Raw genomic sequence first — 24,936 nt, 5'->3', positions numbered from 1 at the left:
GAAGATGACACACACTAAAAATCAAGTTGATATCATCTTCATTTGTTACAGAGAAATTGAAAAAAAAAATAGTAAATTCCATTGTTACTTCATTTTAACCCTTTAAACTCGGAATTAAAAAAAAAACCTTTTCTCAGTGTCCACTTACACCATAAAAAGAACATGTCTGTAGCTCAGAGGTAAAGGACACTATCTCTATTTTTACAATTTTACAGTAGAACAGTTTGAACTTTTGAAATTCACTTTTTCTAATTTCCTTTGCTCATCATCTTTCCATCATAACTTTTTCTACTAAAATACCTTATCTAGGTCTACTTTAGTAGATGCTATTACGTATTTATTAATTTTTGTTTTATATTTAAAAAAATTAACATGGTGTCTTACACCTTCATGCAATTCTAACATCATGTCCAATCATTTGTGAAAGAAAAGCAGTAAGTCTGCAGAAAATTACGTTTTATTTTGCAAAAAAATATTTTATTAAAAAATACCAATCATAAAGATTAGTGCAACACAACCTCCTGATTTTCACGTCCAAGAGACAAATAAAGTGTGCAATAAAATGATTGTACAATATTTAACACCATTACAATGAAAAGAAAAAGGTAATTAAAAGAGTTTAATTATTATAAAATTATTTTGCTCATACAAAAAGTGTAATACAACATAATATTATTGTTACGGACACTCAAAAAAAATTTACAAAGAACTAAAAAATATAACTATATCTACTGCACAATAAAAATTCACAAAGATATTCAAAATTAATAATAAAAAATGATGAAATAGTAGAAAATCTACAATATATTAAAATACAATTTATTAAGAAAACTAACATTCTAAACTAAATCTTTCATTAAAAATAATTATTTCCTCTAGTCCTCACCACCTTCTTCTTAAGGGAGATCATTTACTTCACTGCAGTTACATATGCTTTGATAAAACAGATGACACTCTGATGGTAACTTAAGTAGAGTTAACAGGTCTCTGTATTTTAATAGTGAAATCCTTGTATTTTACCTAGTTTTGAAAGATGGGTGAAATAATTCACCCATCTTTCAAACACTATAAAACAAATATATATTTCAGCATTTTTAGAATCAGAGTAAAAAGTACAAATAACTTCGATTTGAAAGTGTTTTTGTCATCCCATTTGAAAACATAAATTAAGGTTAATCACCTAATTAATTTGTATTAACCCTTAATTCAGTTTTATTATACCTTATTTACAATTTATTCTGAATATTTTTATTCTATATTGCCATTTCTGTGTTGGTAGAATAATACTTATTTGTACACAAGATGTGATAAAAAATAAAGAAAATAGTTACTTTATCAAAAAGAATTAACTTAATCTTCTGTACTGACTGTCTCCCCTTATAAGTAGTCCTCTAGAGATATGGCTTACTCATGCCATTGTTTTTTCCAATCCTCAAAATATTTATGAGAAGGAATTTTTGGTAAACCTTTAAGTTTACTTAGCAATTTTTTTCTCTATTTCATATATTGTCACAAAATGTATTTTTATATATCTTAATCAGTGGGGACAGGAAAAAGTCGCAGGGTGCCTTTTCTGGAGAATAGGGAGGCTGTGGCATCAGTATGGTGTTATTTTTGGCTAAATAATTACAATTAAAATAGGGAAGTATGAGCTGGAGGATTATTGTGATGCAAAATTCAAGAATTGTTGGTCCACATTTATATTGTTTTCTTCAGATTGCTTCACATAGGTGGCTTAAAATTGCTAAGCAATACTACTTGTTGATTTTACAACTTTGTTGTAAGAATTCATAATGAATGTTGCCATTATAATTTAAAAAAAACAGTAAGAAGAACCTTAACATTCAATCAAACTTTATATGCTTTTCTCAGGCTTTGTTCTTCAGCAAGCTTCCATGAGGAGATGGATTGATTGGACCTTCATTTCAATATTATATCTTTACACCTATATATTATTACTTGTCATGAAACATTTGAATTATTTTGAGTTATCAGCAATGTTGGTTAACAATTGTTGTGATTTTGCTTTTGTTGTTTTTTTTTTTTTTTTAACTAGTTTAGGAAGAAATTTTCTGCAACTCATTTCATGCCCAGAATGTCAGTCAAAACTGTTTCACATGAGTCATAAGTTTCCCACCTCCTCAGTAAGTTTCTAATAGTGATTTGATGATTACTGATGACAGTGTCCTTTATTTTATTGATTTTTTTTTTCATAGCTTATTAATACATTAGGATATTCGATCCTTTTATCATCTTCAATGTCTACTTAGCCTTCTTGAAACTGCTAATATCACTTATAAATCTCTGGTGTCAATCACAGCCAAAAGCTTTCTCTAACATTTTCATCACTTAACTGTACTTTATTCCATCTTTTACATGAAGTTTAATGTAAAATGTTTATTTCATCATTTTCATACAAAATAAATCATCACTTGGATAAATAATAAATTATGCCCTAATTATTAAGCAATCAAATTTTAAGTACACGTCTAATATAACAGAAAATATTAATAAACATTAGAGAAAGTGCTGCCATCATGTGGGAAAAAGATGAACAAGCATGTAGAATTAAAAAACTCATTTTTTATCACATTCATGTATTTTACACATTCAGAATTTTATTTGTATATTAATTTATGGATGCTTTAACTTTGTAATGTATATTCATAGCATGGATGTTCATTACTTTATAAAATGTAAAAATAGATTGTTTAATAATTAATAAAAAAATTTATATATATGAACTATATATTTTAAAATATATGCTATTGTATTAAGGTTCTAGTATTTAACAAATTTTTGCAGCCACATTGTAGAGTAAGCCAGCTAAAAATATCCTGGAAGAATTTTAACTGATAGCTTAATCAGGTCTAGTTCCTGAGGAGTAGTTGCTCATATAAGATTAAAAAGTCTATAAAAAGTTATTTCTTAAACATTGTTTCCGCTAATTATTTTGTTAAAAATTATTTCATCACATGCTATGCTAATAATTATATTTTTAATAATTCTTGTTACACTAATGATTAAAGCTGAATCCCTTTACTTGTAATGCAAATGAATTTGTTTAAAATCAAAATAGATGACATCGTTAAATGGAGAATTTATTTATCATTTACTGTCTATATCCCAATCCCTATAAGGTGAAGACACTCACCTTGTGGCGATTCCAGTCTCCCCCCTCAGCCATGATGGGCTTTAACGGAGGTCATCTTTTGACCCTCTAACTCATCTCACAGTCATCAGCTAGACCTCAGTTGTGATGCCTTGATAGACATATACATCAGTGAATTTTAAACTCAGCCTGTGCCTTTGCTGTAGGCTTCTTTTGGCCATCTCCTCTTTTCTGTCCTACATTATTGCCATCTGAACTAGCTAACTGAGTTTGTGGAAGCATGAACCCTGAGCCTAGTTCACAGTTTATCAAACTATAAGTGATTGTAAATGTCTCATATGTTGGAATTGAATGAGTCTAATCAGCACTAAGCAAACTACAGAACGTGTTGATCACAACAATGGTAATTTAAACCTAGTTCCCTTAATTGATCACAACTGGTTAATTTTAAATCTCTAAGTTTATTGCCACTACTACAGACCCTGGTCTGGTCCATCAGGGAGTCGAGGACAAACCTTTTGTTCACACTCAGCTCCATCACAGAATTCCACATGATATTTACTTTATCACATTAAAAAAGTCATTCCACCTAACTTGCCAAGAATCAAAACCTTGATCTTCAATCTCTCACATATGTCCTGGGGTAAGAAGGCCTTCCTTCTTGGAAATACAATGCTTTTATGTTCTGTAACTACGATTTCTATTGGTTTTGTGCTGGCGATTACAGAGACCACCTTTTGCAAGACAGTTCTGTAGCCCCCGACAACTGCTAGCAAAGAAGACGCTGGGCTTATAATAGAATATCTCTGTAGCCCTGAGATTGCATACATTGAATCCAGATGGGCGCACCATAAATTATGGCCTTACAGACACCTTTGTATAAAATTTGCATAGTATGGAGATTCAACACCAATCGGGATGGACGACTCTACGAACACCAAAGAAGCATCAATAGCCTTCCTTGTGACAAACTGAAGATGCTCCTTGAATCGAACTTCTCATCATGGATTACAACCAGATACTTTTGAACGGTAACATTTCTAATGGGAATTTATTGTCTACATCCCAACCACGTATGGGAAGACACCCGCCTAGTGACGTTCCGGTCGCCACACACCCCCTCCCCGTTCCTTGCCCTGATGGGCTTTAACAGGAGTCGTCTTATAGACCATCAACTGATTACACCTTACAGTAATAAGTAAGGCCTCGGTTGGGATTTTAAACTCAGCTTTTGCCCTCTGAACTAGCTAACCGAGTTCGCGGAAGCACGAACCTCGCCCCTAGTTCTACATTTATTGAGCCAAATTCTGTGAATGTCTCAAGATTCGAAGCAAAATGAAATACAACATACAATCAAAATGTTGTTCGTAACAACGAAATTTAGTCCTAGTTCCCTTAACGAACTCAATTTCAGTTCAAACCCCAGACTTAGGTTATATATTATGGATTTCGGTCTGGTCCACAAGGGAGAGGCGGTCAGACCTCCTACTCCAACTCAGCTCCATCACAGAGTCCCGCGTGACATTCACTTCTTAACCATCGTCGAGATGCCGCTACACCTCACGGTTGAATGGTATTCCATGCCCATCGGCAGTGCAGTCGCCGTTCCGCCGACAGCTTACTGCCAAAATAATCACTACATTCTATATAACCGCGACTTGATGCCAATACGCCTGCCTCCGGCCAATCAACTGTCCAGGCGGTCCCTAGCCGCTCGGGGTCCTACTCTATCTATACTCCCTCAGTAGTTCTGTTGAGCGCGACGTAACGAAGGAAGCCAGCCACAGTAGTCCATTCTCTGCGAGTCTTCCGGTTGACTCGCAGATCAAGAAAGGACTTTACTTTCTCTAGTTCCCTGACAGCTCTGCAACGTTCAGCTTCGTACCGGGGACAGCCATAAAGGTACCGGGGACATAAAGGACATGGTCCACAGTGTCATCGACTCTATAGTCGGGGCACAAGCCCGACTCTACCAAACCAAACCTAATCAACTTATACCTAACCGCACCATGTCCTGAGAGGAATTGCGTTAAGTACCGATTGGGAGAAACCCACTAATTGCTCGCAACTCCCTAACATTGGGAAAAATACTATGCGTGTACCGTCCAGTAAAAGATCGTTCCACCTAACCTGCCAAGAGTCAAAACCTTGGTCTTCAATTTCTCGCAAACGCCTAGAAGTGAGAAGGCGTTATAGAAATATACCGCTCGCTACGTTCAGTAGCTAGAATGTCAATTGGTTTCGTGCCAGCAATGACAGAGACCGCCTCCCTCGAGAACGTCCTGTACCCACCGACAACAGCTAACAGCAGAAGACGCTGAGCTCACAATAATATGTCCCTATAACATTGAATTTGTAAACGATGAGCCCAGACGGGCGCAGCGTACAACATTATGGCCTCAGACACCCAGAATGCGCATGGTACGGTTATTTAACTCCCAATCGGGATGAATGACTCTACGAACACCGAAGAAGGCATCAATCGCTTCCTCGCAACAAACTGGAGGTGCTTCTTGAATTGAAGCCTCTCATCAAGGATAACACTCAGATATTTCTGAACGGTAACATACCTAATCGCATGACCGTCCATCACAATACGCGGATGGCGTGTTGCAGGTAGCCGACCTTTGAGAAACATCATAGTGTTTTTTTCCGCACTGAAAACCATCTTATGCTGAAGACTCCACTACCTTAGCCCCTTGAATGCCCTTGCTGCCCTGAGCTCAGCACGCGAATTGCTCTCAACCAGCAGCAACCCATCGTCAGCATAAGCCACGATGCGGCAGCCTCCGGGCATCCGCAATCGCATGAGAGAGTCGAACTCGAAGACCCAGATGAGTGGACCTAATACACTGCCCTGTAGACAACCTTTTGACAGCGTCTTTTTTACTTCCGAACCATCGCGAAGGACGACAGTTCTATTGCTGAAATAACTCGAGAGAGTCTGAATCTCATTTTGCGTACAACCACGCTTCTGCAATTGGAACAAGGCAGAGAGCCACCACAAGTTATTGAAGGTCCTGGATATGTCTAGAAAAATACCGAGTACGTACTTGTAATCACTGGCCAAAGCCAAATCCAACACTCTAAGAATAGCATCCTCTGTGCCCTTGCCAGGGTAAAAACCATATTGGTCGTCCATCAGCATCCTATTGGAAGTTAGCCTTATTAAATGCGGAGGTACAAGACCTTCTCGAAAACTTTCCCTACTACATGCAAGAGCATCAGAAGATGGTAAGAAGAACTCACAGTGGGGTTCTTGTCACCACCTTTGAAGAGCAATTTCAATTTACCCCATTTCCAATACGTTGGGAAATGCCCAGCAGAGAACAACCTATTGAACACCCTAGTCAGAGGACCAAGAATCACTGGCAACATGCGAACAAGGAGCTCCACCGTGATACAATCATATCTGGGGGCTTTGTTTCTGGCCAGGCTACAGATTTCCTGATAGACTTCCGCCTCAGTAGTCTCCGAAGACACATTCTTGGATTGAAAACCTGCAACTTCCCTGCGAACACGTTGATGATATGAGGTTTCACCAACCAGTTATTACTGTCTACTGATATCTACTCTCTACTAATATTACTGTCTACATCCCAACCCCATAGGGGAAGACATCCGCCTAGTGACATTCCGGTCGCCATACCCCCCCAACCACCGTGTTCCTTGTCCTGTTGGTCTTTAACAGGAGTTGTCTATTGCCCTCTGACATTTTACATCTCATAGTAATAAGCCTGGCCTCATTGGGATGCCACCGATGTAAATGCCTCGATAGACATTTGCATCAGTGATTTAAGAACTCAGCTTATTGCCTTCACTGTAGACCTCATCCAGATATTACTGTCTACATCTCGATTCTCCCCCAAGGGGAGAAGATCCCGCCTCGTAGAGTGTCTGGTCGCTACACCACTCCCTCCGTTCCTTGCCAGTTGTGGCTGTAACGGAGGACATCTTCTTGCCCTCAACTGATCACATTCCACAGTGCTCAGTCTGGCCTTGTGAGATGCCACTGATGCAGATGCCTCGTGGGACATCTACATCAGTAATTTCGCCCCAGTAAAATTTTGCCTTTTCTAGTAAAATTTTTGGTATTTTCAAAAGAAATTTCAAGTACTTCCAGTACCTTGGAAAAGTAATACGACTCAAGGACTAGACAAAGAAGCCAATAAAACCAGGATCACAAAACATACACAAGGTTATGGAATGACCAAGAACACACAACAGAAATCTCAAGAATGAGGAAACTGAGGCAAACACAGCAGAGGTAAGTCTCAAGGTACTACATGCAACTGAATGGTTAATCTTAGACCATGGAGGTATAAAGAAACTTGAAAATATAGAAATAAAATTCTAAGGAAAGTATTAGGACCAAAAGCAGAGAATGGTTGGAAACCACAAAAAAAATTATGAATTTTATCAGAAGGTTGACAAACTATCAGATGGGATTAGGAAACAGACTTGTCTTCGATGGAAATTTGATGAAAATATATGAAAACAGACTAAGCAAAGAAACAACAGAATGGCAACTAGAATGTGATTAAAGTGTGTCAACGAAGATCCAAAAGAAACGAGCATAGAAATACAGAAATCGCAGAGACACATGCAGACAAAAACTCAAAATATGTTAAGGATTCCAGACGAAAAGAATATGAACAGAATGGACCCATCAAAGAACATTGAATACAAAATGAAAAATTAATGGGAAATAAAGAAATATCTATAAATGAAACTAATTATTGCGGCCCTATAGAGGGCCTGTAGAGGCCCTATAAAGACCTGTAGATCTGTATGTTGTACGTATTCCATATAACATAAAAATAATTCTGTTGTATGGTTGAAACAGATAAGTATTGTATTTTTTTTTTTAGGAATAAATAGTTATTCATTTACTTGTTTATGTGAACTATTTTTAGTGTGGACGTAAACTATTTCAGTAACTATTTTGATAGATAATTATCACAGAATTTTAAATAATAAAGTAATGAAAATTATCAACTATTATAAGTAATAAACTAAAAGCCTATATATATGGAATAAGAAAAAAAAAATGTAACCTTGTATAATCAAGTTGTCGCAAACATGAGTCAACAGAAGTAAGTTCAGTCAAATGAATTAAATCTGTTCCTGTTTTAAAGTGTCCACAAGAATAAGCAATACTCTTTGCTGTTTCTACTTTGTCACCAGTCAAGACCCATACCTAAAAAAAAAATATATATAAATAAATTTTTATAGTAAAATTGAATAGTATGTTGAGAGAGATGTGTTTTTTACTTAAGTTTTTTAGTTTAATGTTCCTCTTCACCAAATTCTATCTTACAATAATCTTTTACTATTAAATATACACATTAACTTTCTGCTTCATAAATTCTAGCCATGGTCTTATAATTTTTACTCTGTATATCTACTAAACAACTCTGCAGGTCGTTAAAATATCAATAAATATAATACTTCTACACATATGATTCTGCCGCCAACTTCTTTCCTCTATACAATTCATCTTAAACCTCTTTACTTCAAGTTTTATCAACCAAACTAATTTTCAACATTCATTTGTAATGGTAATTTCATTATTTTGAAACAATATAAATTTGCAATATTCTGATTACTAATAAATAATCTATTTCAGTCTCCTTCAATGTTCTTGATATCGTTTTAACTATTTAAAAAATGATAAACGACTAAAGTTCTAATTAAATGGAAATTGTTCTTCAAGAAGATATTTCAGTGCATTTATCTTGCTGTATCTTTCAATTAGTTACTGGAGGCAAAATTAGAAATCAGTGAAGTTATATATTTGATCCAAGCTGTATGTTTATTTAATTTGTTCTTTTGTCAAATTTGTTTGGAAATTTCACATCGTGCAAGTATCTTGGGATTTTTAAAAAAAAATGAAAATAGAATTTGAATGTATTCATTTTACTATTGTCTTGGTATGTCATTAAAAATAATGTCACAATAACTTTGGTGTAGAAGAAACTGCATAATTAGATCTGAAAGATTCTTGGGAAGAAATATTTTTCAGTGTAATTTGAAACTGATTCATTAGTAGTTTTTATTTATTAACATGTTATCACAAATAACAATATAAATAATAATATTTGTCATACTTTTCAACAAATTTTAATTTGTTAAAGGAAGATAATTTCTACGTTAATAAAAATTTTGAACACAAAAAATTACTCGGTAACAATTTAAAATAATGATATTAAGTTCTCTGTTCTGGATCTGAAAGGAAATATAAAATTTATTAGCATCAGAGGTAACATTTCTGCTTTCAAGTTTACCAAAATTACTGATTATCTGAATATTCAGGTATATTTCAAAATATTGGAAAAGATACTCTTAAAACTAAGCAGAGGATAATTTCTGATGCTTTAGAATGAACTGTAGGTACATTCTTAAATATCTCTACCAAATAATTCTTACTTTCTTCATTTTTTGTGATACTGACCAATAATGGTCAACTAATTTTCATATATCTCACTACTAGTGATAAATATATCACTATGAAATTTATCTATTCGATTTGGGAATCATAACTCCTAGTTCCTTGATTATAGAAATTGAATAATACATGCCATCACAGATTATTTCTACAGTTAATCTAATGTAAAATTTTTAAAATACTGGGTAACTGAATAAAGTTAAAGAATCCAATATTTAAAATTAAAAAAAAATCTTGGTAGTGTCCAAATAATTACTATTGATGAGCAGAAATATCAATCACAAACCCCTGTATATCTGTATTTGGAGGCTTATTAAAATCTCAGTTTTATGTGAAATGCTTGAAAAACCTTTCTCATGTTTAATACATTTATTAATTGTAAAATAAATTCATCATCTGAATTTTTATTTCTAATTTTTAGGAGGGAGGAAGTATTAAATATGATATTTATTCTTGACATTCTTATGTTTTGACTCATAAAGTTTGTCACAGATCAATATAACCCTGTGAGACACAGGATTCTTTGATATGTTCTTTCAGAAAGTCACTCTGGAGACTCGTATACAATATTTTAAGTAAGTATTAAAAAACATATATTTTAGAAATACAATCCAATATGTGTATCATTCACACTACATGGAAAAATGAAATGGTAGTTTATTCATTAAAAATTATGTGATGGTTAGTTAAAGTTAATTTTACACATGAAGCATTGTTCCAACTCTGTGAATAAATATTGAAATAGAGTAATTTGAAGTCAAGAACCTGCATCATTGTGTCTTTCAATCACCATACTCAATGAAAGTCAAGTTTTAATGTGCAGTGTCTCAGGAGAATTAATGATTTTATTCTTAGGGGCATCTGAGCATTATAAAGCTGTTGTGATGAATTTCATAACAGTACTACAACTTGATGAATGGTGGTGTTGAATGCAATAACATGGAGTAACAGTCCATACAGCAAACTCATTAGTACAAATGTGTGATTTCTTTTTTCTTTTTGGGACCACCTGATTTCTTATGATTTGTTTTCATTTCATATAACTTAAAGAACATGTGACTAATTTCTCATGGTTTATGGTTCCCTTGATCTCTAGGCCTTTCCCCTCCTGACTACTATTTGTAGGATTCTTTTAAAGAAAATATTAATTCAGATAATACCCTCACACTCAATAAATTGGAATAAACATTCAAAATGGCATTTTTATCATTTGAAATGATAAACTAAAGACGGTTTCATTTAACAAATTTAAAAAATGCATTGTTGTGGATGGTGGGTATTTGAAACTCTTGTGACATTACAAAATTTTTTTTGAAGTATTAATTTGTAAAAATATAGACCACACAAATAATTAAACTTTTAGTGAAATAAATATATAGTTCATATATAGGTTGCATGACTTTTTCATTCCTCTGTTTTAAATTATTAAAACTGGATTAAAAAAAATAAAAATTACCTTTATTCCAGCAGAATGTAAACTAGCTAATGTTTCAGGAACATACTCTTGTAAACGATCTTCTACAGCTGTTATTCCAAGCACTTGTAAATTATTTTCTAAGTATAGGAATGCTGAATTGATCAGTTCTTCTTTAATCTCAGTATTTAAAGTGCTACGAGCTTCAAATAATTTTTGTCTTCCTTCAGTTAATTCATTTATACTTAGCTGACGGCAACCAACCACTAATGTTCGCAATCCTCTCTAAACAAAATAATTCTAGTTATTATTTATACAAAATTTTATTATGGTAATTTTTTTATTTTGGTAGAGTTATCCCAAAAATTCTACATATTAAGAAGAGTAATATTTAGAAGAGTAATTTTTAATGAGAAAGAGGTATCACATCACTAAGAAGAAAACTTTCTGTTTGATACAAAATTAAAGAAGAGACACTAAAATGTACTCTCTTGTGTGACAGAATATTACTTTCTTCAAAAATGTTTAAAATTTTATTATTATATAATAAAAATACTTATTAAAAAAAAAAAAAACCTTACAGATGAGAAGTCTTGAAGATGTTCATTATTTTCCTCAGTGAAACCTCCTTCAATAAGAGGAAGAAGAGAAGTCTCAGCTCCTTTACAGAACAACCAAATTGTATCATTTTCATCCATTACTATCACAGACATTCTTTTTCTATCTGAAAAATAAAATATAGAAAAAGAATTAAAATTGTCAACATTCATAAAACATCTTGAAAGTCTATTTAAAAGAAATACAAAACATTTTTTGTTTGAAATGATAGCTATTCTGTTATTTTAGATTATAAATAAATTATACTCAATGCAAGCTGAGTTGTGTAAATTGTCATTTCAGCAAAAAGAATATAATTTTTATCTATCATTTGATGTAATTCATAAAAGTTTTCTTCAAATAATGTGCATCGTACAAATGTGTGCAGAAAATAACAAGATTATATGCAATATAAAACTAACTCAGTTTTTTCATTAACAGTTTGTAGAATAACTTTTCAAGAATCTGTATTTCTCATTGCCCAAATTAGAGTAACACTGCTTAGTATTCAATACTATAATGCGATAAATAGAACCCAAATAATTCATGCCAACAAAGTATGCACATTTTTAAAAGAAATACTAAAAAACATTTAAGATGATAAAACACTATTACATTAATACAGAAGAAAGGAGTCATATAAAAAAGAAGTATGTAAGTGATCAAATGCTGTTATTAACTTATTGTATAACAATACTGTATTTGCAAGTATCGTAGAGAATGGTTCTGTCATATATAATTTTCATAAATTAATAAGTTCATAAGATTTAAGCATATATTCATAGATTATACACATTTATCTGAGAACATAAATAATTTTGGTTCCTATGACTCAATTAAAAATTTCCTGACTTTCATTGCAAAGAGAATATTTTTTTATTTTTAGTTCATTTTTTGGGATTAGGATCTGAGATACAAGAATTACCGAGGATGTACTGTAGAACACCACCATTGTTGCGAACATTTTGTTAAAATCTTATTGAAAGGTTGCACATATTCAGCTTCTATCTTTTTACATTTTTGTAAATATACATAGATTTTTATAAATAGACTTAGATACAAAAATCTGCTTAAGTAATTGATCGGTTGCAACTTCTACTCATGGACTTACAGATTTCATTTTATAATTAAATTACAGAAAAGGATGCATATAATTTTTTTTTAATTGTTAAAATAATATATTGGTTGAAAGAATTAGTCAGTAAAGAATATCTCTTAGACGTTTACTTTCTTGATATTATCCTCTGACAGATCGGAATGTCCTACCTATTATTGTATTCTATCATGGTCAGTAATATTATCATATAGTTTTCTGGTAGGATTCATTTTGTTATTCTGGTTTATTTTATTAATTTCATGGTATAATTTAATTCAATATGTGCTTCAAGATGCTCAATGCTAAATATGAGAATATCAGTTAACTGATAAGCAACAACCAGCATTACAAAGAGATTGTAAACAAATCAGAATAACAGGAAAATCATATACATATAAACAAAAATGAAAAAAAATTGCTTGTTTTGTAAGAATTGTGAAAGAATTAAATATATTCAAGGCAAATTTACTATGCATTACATACATTTTATACATGGTATACTTTGTATTAAATTTTGAAAAAAAAAATCAGGTCGAGGGCTAAGTAAATGGCTTCTTATGTTAAATTACAGGTAGATAAATAGTGTTTGTTCAGTTTCATGTCCTCCTTATTAATGATAAACAAACTATGTAACTCTTTTCTTCTTACTTATGTAAGGCATATAAATATGTTAATCTAGTTGAGTTCAACAGTTTTATAATATATATTTTGTCTTTATGATACTGTTGTTAATTAATTCAGTTCAGTTAAAGGTGTATTAATAAGTAATTCAATTCAGTTAAAGATGTAGTTAAAGTTAAATCAGTTCAATAAAAGATGTATTTAAAATTAATTCGGTTCAGTTAAAGATTAACTTAAATGTGAATCTAAATAAAATACTGTAATATAATACTTCTTAAAATATAAATATTGTACATGTACATCATAATTAACCTTAACAATGTGAAATAAGTTACTAATAATACAGTATTAAAATAAATGAAATGTATCTAAATCTGTTATAAATTACATATAATAAAAATATAATTGATCACACTAACAACGTATTTATTGAAAGACATTAATGATCCAGCGGCATAAGTTCTGAATACTGGACAGTGCAATTATGCACAGTTATTCGAACAGTGTTTATCTTTATTTCAGTATGAAAAATTATGTCACATTTAATAATAAATGTAAAAGTAAAAAAATAACATTTTTTTAAACAAAAAAAAAAAACTGTGTTGCAGAATAGATTTCTGCCACAATCAGGACTAAAATTTGAGCTGTATAATTCAAAGTCATTTGGCCATACTTGATTTAGAAAAGAGAAATTTTAACTTATAGTTACATAACAGTAGACAGTTGTCACAATTTCAGAAAAAGATATGAGTTACAATAAATAGAAGTAAACTACAAAAAGGCTTCTCATACTGAATTCTGCATAAATATACTTCAAACTAGACAACATAGCAATGTTTTCATACAATTCAAAGAAACATTTACTTATGAGAATGGGCAGCTCAGATTTAAGAAATTTTTTTTCAAATTTACACGTCAAAATTTTAAAAAGAGATAGGTGTGGAAGAGAAGTATATAAATTGGATACAAAAGATGTATCGGATACACAAATGTAGAATAAGAACTAAGATAGGGAATACTGACTGGTTTGGACAGAAAGTGTGCATCTCCTCTATTCTTTAATATGGTAATGAAAAGAATCATGAGAAGAGTTAAACAAAGACTGGATGAAGATTAAGAACAATGATTTTTGAGGGTATATGGGAACTGATGAGGAAGAAGTGCAGAAATTTGAAGGAATGGAACAGAGAGATAAGATGCTTGTGTTAAAAATTAGTAAAGAAAAAATGAGGTTCTGTTAGTGGCAAGGAAAAAAGAACTGGCGGGGACTATTATGTTGGAGGAAACACAGCTGAGTGTCACTGACAAATTTAATTATTTGGGTTCTAATCTGACAGTAGATGGGAGTACAGAATATGAAATCACCAGCCAATTGTAGAAAGAAGGAAATTTCTACCAAACTATTAAATGATTGGTTTGGGATAGAAATGTAAAGCAAAGTTAATAATGTATAAGATTAATTACTTTAGTATTACATTTGAAGCTGAAATGTGGACAATGATAAAAAAAGATTGGAGTCATCTACAGACAGGAGAAATGACATTTTTAAGAGTCATAATGAGTAACAAGAAGAGAAAGAATAAGGGATATAGAGGTAAGGAAGGAATTGGAGAAAACAGTGTGAGAGAAGGTGTCAAGTATGGTGGTTTGGGAGTCTCAGGAGAATGGTTGAAGATAGAATTCCAAGACAAATTGAAGAGTTGCAAGGGTTAGGAAAAGGCCAAGAAGACCATGTGTTAGGTGGAGAGATAGTATAAGGGGAGAGGTGGTGATTGGCAGGAAACAGAGGGAGAGATTGTGGATGGTCAGAGAGTGCCGGTGAGACTTTATAAACACCCAGACCCAGTAAATTGGAACAGGGATCAGATGTAGATGAATGAATGAACTTTCAAAAGCTCAATTACAATATACTTTTAATTTACCTGATGTAAATTCTAACACTTCTAGTCGTCTAAATAACTTAAGTTCACCTTTTATTCTTACTTTAATCGTGTCATTAATTGTTCCCAAGAAGACAAAATCACATCTGCAAAGAAACAATATAAAGTTATTACTTGTATATTCTCAACTTAATCTAATGTTAACCTTACAAGGCTTTTAATCAAAAAGTACTCAATGTCATGACATTAAAACAAACTATGTCAAGTGTTCGGTTCTAGTCGTTTTTCTCCTTTGAATTATAATTATTGTAATTGAATGTCTTTAGCTCAGTGTACTTCCAATTATTCAAAAAAACATCTGCAAGACATGTTTAGAAGGCCTTATGATTTTCATAATGTCCTTTTGGCTCTCATGTTGAAATCTTTTCATCTTGGGAAATAACCAAAAATCATAAGGAACTATAGACTTCTTAGAGAGTAAGGTTCTTAGTGAATTTGAAAAGTTGAATGTTTAAATAAAAATTGAGGACTAGGAACAGGAATATGTAGGGGATTACGATGAAAGTCCCCAACTATTCAATTTCTAGTGCTCTTGCCTTTTGTGGTAAAGTACATTATGAGGTAACGTACAACTTTTCCATGATAATATTAATTGTTTGATCCACTGAAATATATTTGTGATATACAACCATATGATATCCTTAACCCAATTATAGTAGTTGGCATTAGTCTGACTGTGTTCTTTATAAGAGGGCAAGTCAAAAATTATCAACACTTTTTGGTCTACAGTTTATTTAAACAAAGGTAGGGTTGGTTCAACATATACATAATTTTTCTACATGGTCACTTCCCTTGTCAATGTACTTGTTCTTGTAGTCCACAAGCTTGCGTCCACTCCTTCCTAGAAGAAGGTTTTCAATTGGTTGTGAAGCCACTTTTGCACTGCTTCCTGCAAGTCTAAGTCTGTGGAAAATTGATGACTTCGCAAAGCATCCATGAACAGCTCAATTAGAAAAGTGTGATGAAGAAAGATCTGGGCTGTAGGGAGAGTGTTTAAATACCTCAAAATTCAAACTTGTTGATGGTTTGAATGGTATGGCCAGCTTTGTATGGGCAGACATTGTAATACAACACTTTCTTTAACAATAGATCTTGGTGTTTGTTGCAAATTGCTGGATTCAGCTTGTTTTCCAACATTTCACTTTAATGTTGTTGATTGTAGTCCCCTTTTCCATGAAATCTTCCAATGTAGGTCCTATTGCCTCCGAATAAACGGTTAGCATATTTCCCACCGATGGCTTAGTCTTGAACTTTTTCTTTATCAGAGATCCTGGGTATTTCTATTCTATATGCTGGCATTTCAAATCTAGCTCATAGTGATGAACCCAAGTTTCATCACTGGTGACTATTTTGTTCAAAATGTGTTGCCTTCCTTGTTGAAGCAATCAAGTAAGTGTTGGCAGATGTCAACAAGTTTAACTCATGTTCTGCAGTAAGCTATCTTGGTACCCAATGCACACAGACTTTATGAAAGTCAAGCTTGTCATGGATGATTTGGTGGACAGAACCATGGCTGATATTCAAAGAAGACGCTACCTCATTGATGGTAACTCGTCTATTCACCAGAACTATATCTTGAGCTTGCTAAATCTTTCATTCGTGGTGGAAGTAGATGAGCAATCACTCTCTCTTTGTGCATCACATTTGTCTGGACACTTTTAAACTTCTCAATCCACGAAAAAACTACGTAATAAAGCACTGTACCTATATTCTAATAAAAGTCTATGATGAATTTTATCCCCTTTCACATCCTTCGACCAAAAAATTGAATCGTTGCTTGTTGTTCCTTCCTGATGAAAATCAATAATGGAACAGATATGTTTAAACTGTAATATCTGGAAAGCACCTGATGTGATCAGTGTCAAATTTCGCACATGTGACCCCAGTTGTACAAACTCTAAGTATAGAAGGTAGAATGACAACCTAGATAATTTTTTATTCACCCTCGTATATTGTTCACTTAACAGTGAAGTTTAACTATTTTTTAAACAAATTTACTATTTTTCATTGCCCATAGCAATGTCATAGTGACTGCTGGAAAGCATTCTGCTACTTTGAAAATTACTGTGCATTTGTTTATCAAATTTCAACATGTCCTATCATTCATCAAGAAAGAATTATAATATTTGAAAAAGTGTTTTTTACAAAGATCATTCAATTATTAAAGACACAAATAGCTTGGAAATAAAACAGTCGATAAGGGGTTTATGATACTTTCAGAAAAGTAACCTGTGGTGAATTAGTTGTTCAGCAAGCAGTGATCCATTTTTTGCTCTCTGAAGGTGAAACATTTACTTTTATATCACCAAACAATGTAGACAAAGTTGTATGAATCACAGAAATATTTACAAAGGCTAAGAAAATTTAATGACGGTCAGACTTTAGTGACTGATGATCACCGTTCTGGATGCCAAATTAAAGTTTCAACTCCAGTGCATGAAACTCACAGACTCGATTTTCTAGAAGATCAGCAAACAATAAGCATAACATACTACTGTGACATGTTTATCAACACAGTGAAGGTAGCAGAGTTCAAAAAATGCCCTGGATCTAAGTGCAAAGGCATCATGCTGCTTCACGATAACTCCCAACCTCGTACAGTTTAGAAACCATAGACAAATTACATCGGGAAGTACTACCTCACCCCCCATGCAGTCCGTTTTTTTGTTTAATAGAGAAACAAGATTTATCTTTGTCATTATGTCATATACATTGTTCATCAAGTAAAAATGAAAATTTGTTTGAAGCAACAGATAATTAATTACAGTTTAAGAACCACCAACAGGCATATTTATTAAATGTAATATTGTAAAATAAATTGCAATTAGGGCAGTGTGGCAGTTGCATGATCATGCAACTAAGCTGACAAAATATGAAACTGTAATTACAGTAAGTACAGTGGTGCGTTATCCTATGGAGAACTTGGGCAAATGCCTGGGGCCCTGATCACAAACCAAGATCCAAATTCTAATTTTTCTCATAAAAAAATTTCAAACTTTAATTTGAGAAAATGTATAATACTCCATTGTAAACAGGGGGTGCACTTCCTTTGTTTATAAGATTCAAATTTTTTGTGTTGTTCGAGGCTGTAAGATGGTATTGACAACGCACAGTCGATAATTTGATTTTGTTAAAAAAAAATAATCCTTAATTTTAATTTATTTTTACTCAATATTATCTAAAAAAATATTTAATGAATATCTAAATTTTTTTTGCTTTGGAGAGCATTTTTAACAATACGATTAATATAATAATTACAATGATCAAAGTAGCTGGTCAAGCTGTTTTGGATTTCAATTTCTAATCTATCATGCATCAATTGGTTTTAAAAATGTATATAATTATTAAAAAGCACTAATTTTAAATATTTTTCTGCAGATTCCAACATTGAAACAACATTTTGAATAGATTGAAATTAATAAAGTGGTGTTTTTCAAATAAAAAATGGTATGTATTTGTAAATTTTTCTCTAAACTTTTAAACATATTGTAACTTGTCATGTTTGCTCTTTGTGATTCAAAATTTAAATTACTAATTGTACATTATTTGAATTTATCAACATCACAGAGTCATGAAGAGAATTTATGAATCGGGGGCTCAAAAAAGGAAGAAGCAGAGGTTGACCTAAGAAGAGGATAAACAACGGTAAGCAGTTTTCTGAAAAAATCTGAAGACAAAGTAGATGAAAATTCACTTTGTAGGGAAATTTCAGGTGAAAATAATCTCCCAGCTCATCACAGTTGCATACTGATATTTCTAGATCCAAATTATCACTATGTGAAACATATCCCACGGATATTGCATTATGACCAAACGTGATAATTGAAGGTTTTATTGAGTTTTGTATTCGTGAAAAACCATAAAAGTTTGGCAATATTGAAAAGCTAAGTCGAAATTTCCAAAATGATGGTAAAATCATCGTTCGATCTTTAAAGAACTCGCATTTTTACCTAATCAAGGCTAATGGAACAAAGGAAAAACGAGAGTGGCCTATATTTTCGGAAACCACAAAATCAGTTTATTGTTTCGTTTGTAAACTGTTTTCTTTTAAGTAGAATTCGTTAGTGGATGGGTGTAACACATCGTTAGATGGGGATTGGAAACATATCACTGATATTCTAAAGAAACACAACAAATCCAAAGTCCATAGAAAAAATATGTGTTTATGTAAGGCGATTGAAAAACGAAGGAAAAATTGACAACGAGATGTTAAAAACATATGAAAAGCAATCAAATTACTGGTGTAATGTTTTAAAGAGAGTAGCTGCAACTGTTAAATTATCATAGTTGGGGTTGGCTTTCGATGACATGATAATAGTCGGTAAATTTTTTAAGCTGCTTAGAATACCTCGTTAAAACGCATAGTGATAGAATCGTTATAATAAGGATAAAATCAAAACCTAAACCGACAACGTTTGTTAACGTCTATATGCCTACAAGCGCCCATGATGATGATGAGGTAGAGTGTGTATAGGAAGAGATTGATGAAGCAATTAAACACGTAAAAGGAGATGAAAATTTAATAATAGTTGGAGATTGGAATGCAGCATTGGAAAAGGCAAGGAAGGAAATATAGTGGGGGAATACGGGCTGGGCAAAAGGAATGAAAGAGGGAACCGACTTATAGAGTTTTGCACGAAGTATAATTTAGTAATTGCCAACACCCAATTTAAAAATCATAATAGAAGAATATACACTTAGAAAAAGCCAGGCGATACTGCAAGGTATCAGATAGATTATATCATGGTTAAGGAAAGATTTGCTTAACCAACTCGTTGACTGCAAAACTTACCCTGGAGCAAACATTGATAGCGACCATAATTTAGTGATAATGAAATGTAGACTGGGGTTTAAAAACCTGAAGAAAAGGTGTCAGATGAATCAGTGGAATTTAGAGAAGCTTGAGGAAGAGGAGCTATAGAAGATTTTTGAGGAGGACATCGCAAGAGGTCTGAGTAAAAAAGATAAGGTAGAAAATGTAGAAGAAGAATGGAAGAATGTTAAAAAGGAAATTCTTAAATCAGCAGTAGCAAACTTAGGCGGAATAAAGAGAACTGGTAGAAAACCTTGGGTTTTAGACGATATATTGCAGCTGATGGATGAACGTAGAAAATATAAGAATGCTAGTGACGAAGAAAGTAAAAGGAACTATCGGCATCCTGGAATAGTCGCTTTAATATTGGAAGGACAGGTAGAAGGAAAAAATTGTGTAGGCAGGCCACGTTTGGAATATGTAAAACCAATTGTTAGGGATGTAGGATGTAGAGGGTATACTGAAATTAAACGACTAGCACTAGATAGGGAATCTTGGAGAGCTGCATCAAACCAGTCAAATGACTGAAGGCAAAAAAAAAAAGAATACCTCGCTACTTTTGATGTGTTTTGAAAACTCATTTGGGGAATTATGGTAAATGTGGCTAAGGACAAGTGAATTATATTTCCATTGCTACCTGTGATGAATTTATATATTTAATGGCTTTTAACGTAAAAAGTACAATTTTTAATGAAATCAAACTAGCAAAATACTTTTCACTCATTGTAGATTCAACTTCTGATATTAGTCACACTGATCAATTGTAATAAGATATGTAGACAGAGAAAATAAAATTCTTAATAAGGTTAGAAGCTGAAAAGCTGCATGAATAATTCGAGAACTTTGAAACCGCACTTTTGCTTTTCATATGGAATTCCATACTGCAGCGACTGAATGCAACCAGCAAAAGTCTGCAAAATAGATATTATGATTTGCAAACTTCTGTAATTCTTTTAAAATCAGTATCGCTTTATACAGAATGATTCAAAGAAACGGGAAATTAAAAAAATTAAATAACGTTAATGAAAAATTTTTTTTAGAAAATGAATTTTATTTCATGTATGTTGCCATTTTAGGATACATACATTTTAGTTTATTTTTTAAAGATGACATCTTGCAGGTGACCTCGTCTTCTACGTAAACACTCACGAAGTCTTTTCGTTAAATTGTTCATGGTTTGACGTAACATCTCAACTGGAATGTCCGCAATTGCTTCTCGGATCTTTGCCTTCAGTTCTTCCGTTGTAGCAGGTCTACTGTGGAACACTTTGCTTTTAAGGTGACTCCACAAAAAGTAATCGCAAGCTGAGAGATCAGGCAATCTAGGAGGCCATCTAATGTCACCATTTCGTGAAATGACACGTTGTCCAAACAATCGGCGTACAGGTGCCATCGATATTCGTTCAGTATGTGACATTGCTTCATCTTATTGAAACCAGGCTGTGTTAAGAATTGGTGGAAATCTTTTTTGTTGTTCCACAACAAAGGTTTAAAGCACGGCTACGTAACGAGCCGACGTCACTGTAATCGCAAGACCGTTGTCATCCTCAAAAAAATAAGGGCCTATAACACCGTAAGATGACATAGCACACCACACGGTCACTCTCTGGCTGTGCAACGGACGCTGGTGTTGATGCGTAGGATTTTCTTGTGCCCAGTAACTGAAATTTTGCTTGTTAACAAATCCACTGAGGTGGAAATACGCTTCGTCTGACATCTACAGTTCTTGAACAAACTCTACGTTATCATTTATCTACTGAAGCATTATATTACAGAATTGTTCTCGTACAACTGCATCGTTCGGTTTCAGTTCCTGGACGATCTACAACTTGTACGGATGGAATTGCAAGTCCTTCACTAACATTCTTCGAACACTTGAACTATGCAATTGTAAAGATGCTGAGAGACGACGGATTGACCGATGTGGACTTCGTGTGACAGCATCTTGTAAAGCTAGAACATTCTGTGGTGTACGGAGGGTTCGCTCACGGCCTGGAGGTTTCTTTTTCATTGCCGAACCAGTTTCCTCAAAATTAGATATCCATGTTTTAATTGCATGTGCTAATGGAACACGATCGTACCGTCCCAGATTAAAATGACGGCGAAATTCTCTACGCGCTCCCTCCACACAGTCATTGTTTTTGTAAAATGCTTTGACAGCAAATGCACATTGCGCACTACTCCACGGATCCATGACAACTAAATGGCAGGTTAGGTTAGAGAGCCTGGCGCCACTTATCAAGTGGTACCAATCGCCCACGGCTACCAACACAACTTTCAAAATTTCCCGTTTCTTTGAATCACTCTGTATTTCCGAAGATATTCGAAACAAGGGATTCTTTAATAATGCTGAAATCGAATGCTTCTCTTTGACAAACAATATGAACTATGAGTCACAGAGAAGAGGAGAAAAGTTAAAAGAAAATTACACTATGGCGAAAATAGAGATGATGCTGAAAACATGCAATTAAGTAGCAAGCAAGGTTTTATTGTAAATTATTTAAATGTAATTTGCGACCGATTGGTGTCGGAAATTCAAAGACGTATGTAGCTTATCAAAATATTTTAAATTATTTTGTTGTTTTACTAAATGTTAATTTGAAAGAAACTTCATCAAATGAATATGACAAATGTCTTAAAAACTTAATCAAAACATATTCAAGTGACATTGATTAGACAATTTTTAATGAAGAACTAGCTCACTTCTTAGAATTTGCCAAAAATGAACATTTAAATTCCTTATTAGAAATGTATGAAACCATACAAAGAAGGTTTATTTCAACATTTCCAAATGTTGAGGTAATTTTAACAATATTTCTAACAATTTCAGCTTTCAATGCATCGGCAGAACGTTCTTTCAGTGCCTTGAAAGGATAAGGAACTATTTAAGAAATACTTTGGGACAGGATAAACTGTCAAATTTATCCATATTGTATCTATTGAAAGTGATGTAATCAATTCTGTTGATTTTAACGAACTAATTAATAATAATCTTGGAGCAAAAAAGGCAGAAGTTTTAGTAGATATATGTTATTAGCAGAAATTAGTAAGAGGTTAGAATTTTCTTACGACGTAACAGAAGGTATGTTTCCGAATCCTTCCAGAGGAACCCTTAGATTACTTTGTCAAGGTGATTACAGGTTAGGAACTGATAGTTTTAGATCTACGAGAGGTTACCTCTAAAGTATAGACCGCTTCAACGTAAAAAAAAAAACTTATTCTGAAAACTTTATAAATATTTTTTATTTCTCTTAAACTACATACCTTATATTACTTTTCTATATAATCGCCACATAAATTAAAATATTTATCGTAGCGATACACCAGCTTCAATATACCCTCACCGTATTCTTCTGCCGCCAGTCCATTTAGCCACTGATTAACAACATTTTTAAGTTCATCGTCACCCGTGAATTGCTTACCATTCAAAAATTCTTTCAATTTACCAAACAAATGGTAGTCAGAAGGAGCTAAGTCGAGACTATATGGTGGGTGATCGTAAATTTCCCATCCAAATGTTCTCAATAAATCACGTGTCGGACCGCAACATGTGGATGTGCATTATCGTGTAGCAGGACGACGTCATCGGTCAGCCGCCCACGTCGCCGATTTTGAATGGCGCGTCGTAACTTACGCAGAGTTTCGCAGTAGGCTTCTGCATTTATAGTCGTTCCGCGTGACATGAAATCAATCAGCAGTATACCAAACCGATCCCAAAAGACTGTGGCCATCAGTTTGCGTCCAAATGGCTGTGGCTTGACCTTTGGTTGGTCATTGAGGATGAAGCCATTCACTTGAATGCCGTTTTCTCTTTGGCGTGTAATACGAAATCCATGTTTTATCGCCGGTAACAATCGAATTAAGGAACTCGTCACCATTTTTTTTTTTTTTGTGTAGCGCATCAAAAATTCCAAAGCAGATCCCATTCGGATTTTTTGTGACGGTCCGTTAAGACGTGCGGCACCCAACGTGCACAAACCTTTTTGAAGCCTAAACTGTCATGAACAATGGAAATAATAACAGCACTTGAAACATCAGGAAAAATAAGGGCCAGGTCGGAAATCGTTGAGTGCTGATCTTTTCTGATTTCGTCATAGACGCGTTTCAACAAGTCCTCGGTGATTATTGAGTGCCTCCCCGAACGTTCTTCATGATTGACATTAATTCTGTTATTTCTAAACCTTTCACACCATTTTCGGATGTTTCTTTCATTTGTTACATTATCACCATACACAATGACCAACTACCTATGAATTTCAGCCGGCTTAACGTTTTGATGGTTTAAAAACCTATGACTCCACGTATTTCACAGTCGGCAGCAACATCGATTTTCCTATTAACTTTATAACGTAATAACTCCTCGTAATCAAAGATACTACAACGCGACAGCTTACAGACAACAATGCAGTGTGTACATTACTAGCGTGGCCATGAACGACACAGGTTCGCCAAGCGTAAGTAGAGAAATTTCCCAGCGGTCTTTACTTTAGAGATATTTCTCGTACATATGAGTAATGTTAATCCTAACTAAATAATCCTTCATATATAAATTGATAATTATCTTCAATGCCAGATTTAACAGCAGACTTTAAACATATTAAATTAAAAATAACAACATACCTTGCACAGGCTTCAACAAATGCTTTTTCATCAGTACTTGAAGCTTGAAATTGTATATCTTTTCCTGCCTGATCACACTGAACAGTATGGCAAATAGCTAAAGCTAAAAAAAAATGATTTTGTTTTTCCTGAAATAAAATTAAGTCGTGAAACATTAAAAAAAGATCAAACATTATAATATAATTTTATTTATTCATTTATTAATCTTACTGTAACAAGAACAAAAATTATAAATAACTCTTTCTTGAAAGAATTTATTCTTTCAAAGGTCTTTT

General features: G+C 33.3%; 1 protein-coding gene across 2 annotated transcripts in view; it reads right to left on the bottom strand.

Annotated features, from left to right (window-relative positions):
• The window catches only part of LOC142324874 (phospholipid-transporting ATPase IF-like), a 103,178-nt gene that overhangs the window by 27,555 nt on the left and 50,687 nt on the right, over positions 1 to 24,936 (bottom strand). For both annotated transcript variants that reach the window (XR_012756415.1, XM_075365949.1), the window contains exons 12-16: positions 24,662 to 24,789; positions 15,211 to 15,314; positions 11,556 to 11,698; positions 11,017 to 11,259; positions 8,170 to 8,312 (exon numbers count right to left, since the gene is read on the bottom strand). Coding sequence is in view for 1 of the 2 variants with exons in the window: in XM_075365949.1 (XP_075222064.1) it covers positions 8,170 to 8,312; positions 11,017 to 11,259; positions 11,556 to 11,698; positions 15,211 to 15,314; positions 24,662 to 24,789 (761 nt within the window). In the remaining variant the exon portion in view is untranslated. The remainder of the gene's footprint in view (positions 1 to 8,169; positions 8,313 to 11,016; positions 11,260 to 11,555; positions 11,699 to 15,210; positions 15,315 to 24,661; positions 24,790 to 24,936) is intronic.

This window comes from Lycorma delicatula, chromosome 5 (genome assembly GCF_047948215.1).
Source record: "Lycorma delicatula isolate Av1 chromosome 5, ASM4794821v1, whole genome shotgun sequence".
In the NCBI taxonomy this organism is placed as follows: domain Eukaryota; kingdom Metazoa; phylum Arthropoda; class Insecta; order Hemiptera; family Fulgoridae; genus Lycorma; species Lycorma delicatula.
The sequence above is the reverse complement of the archived record's forward strand: the minus strand, read 5'-3'. Positions and strand labels throughout refer to the sequence as shown.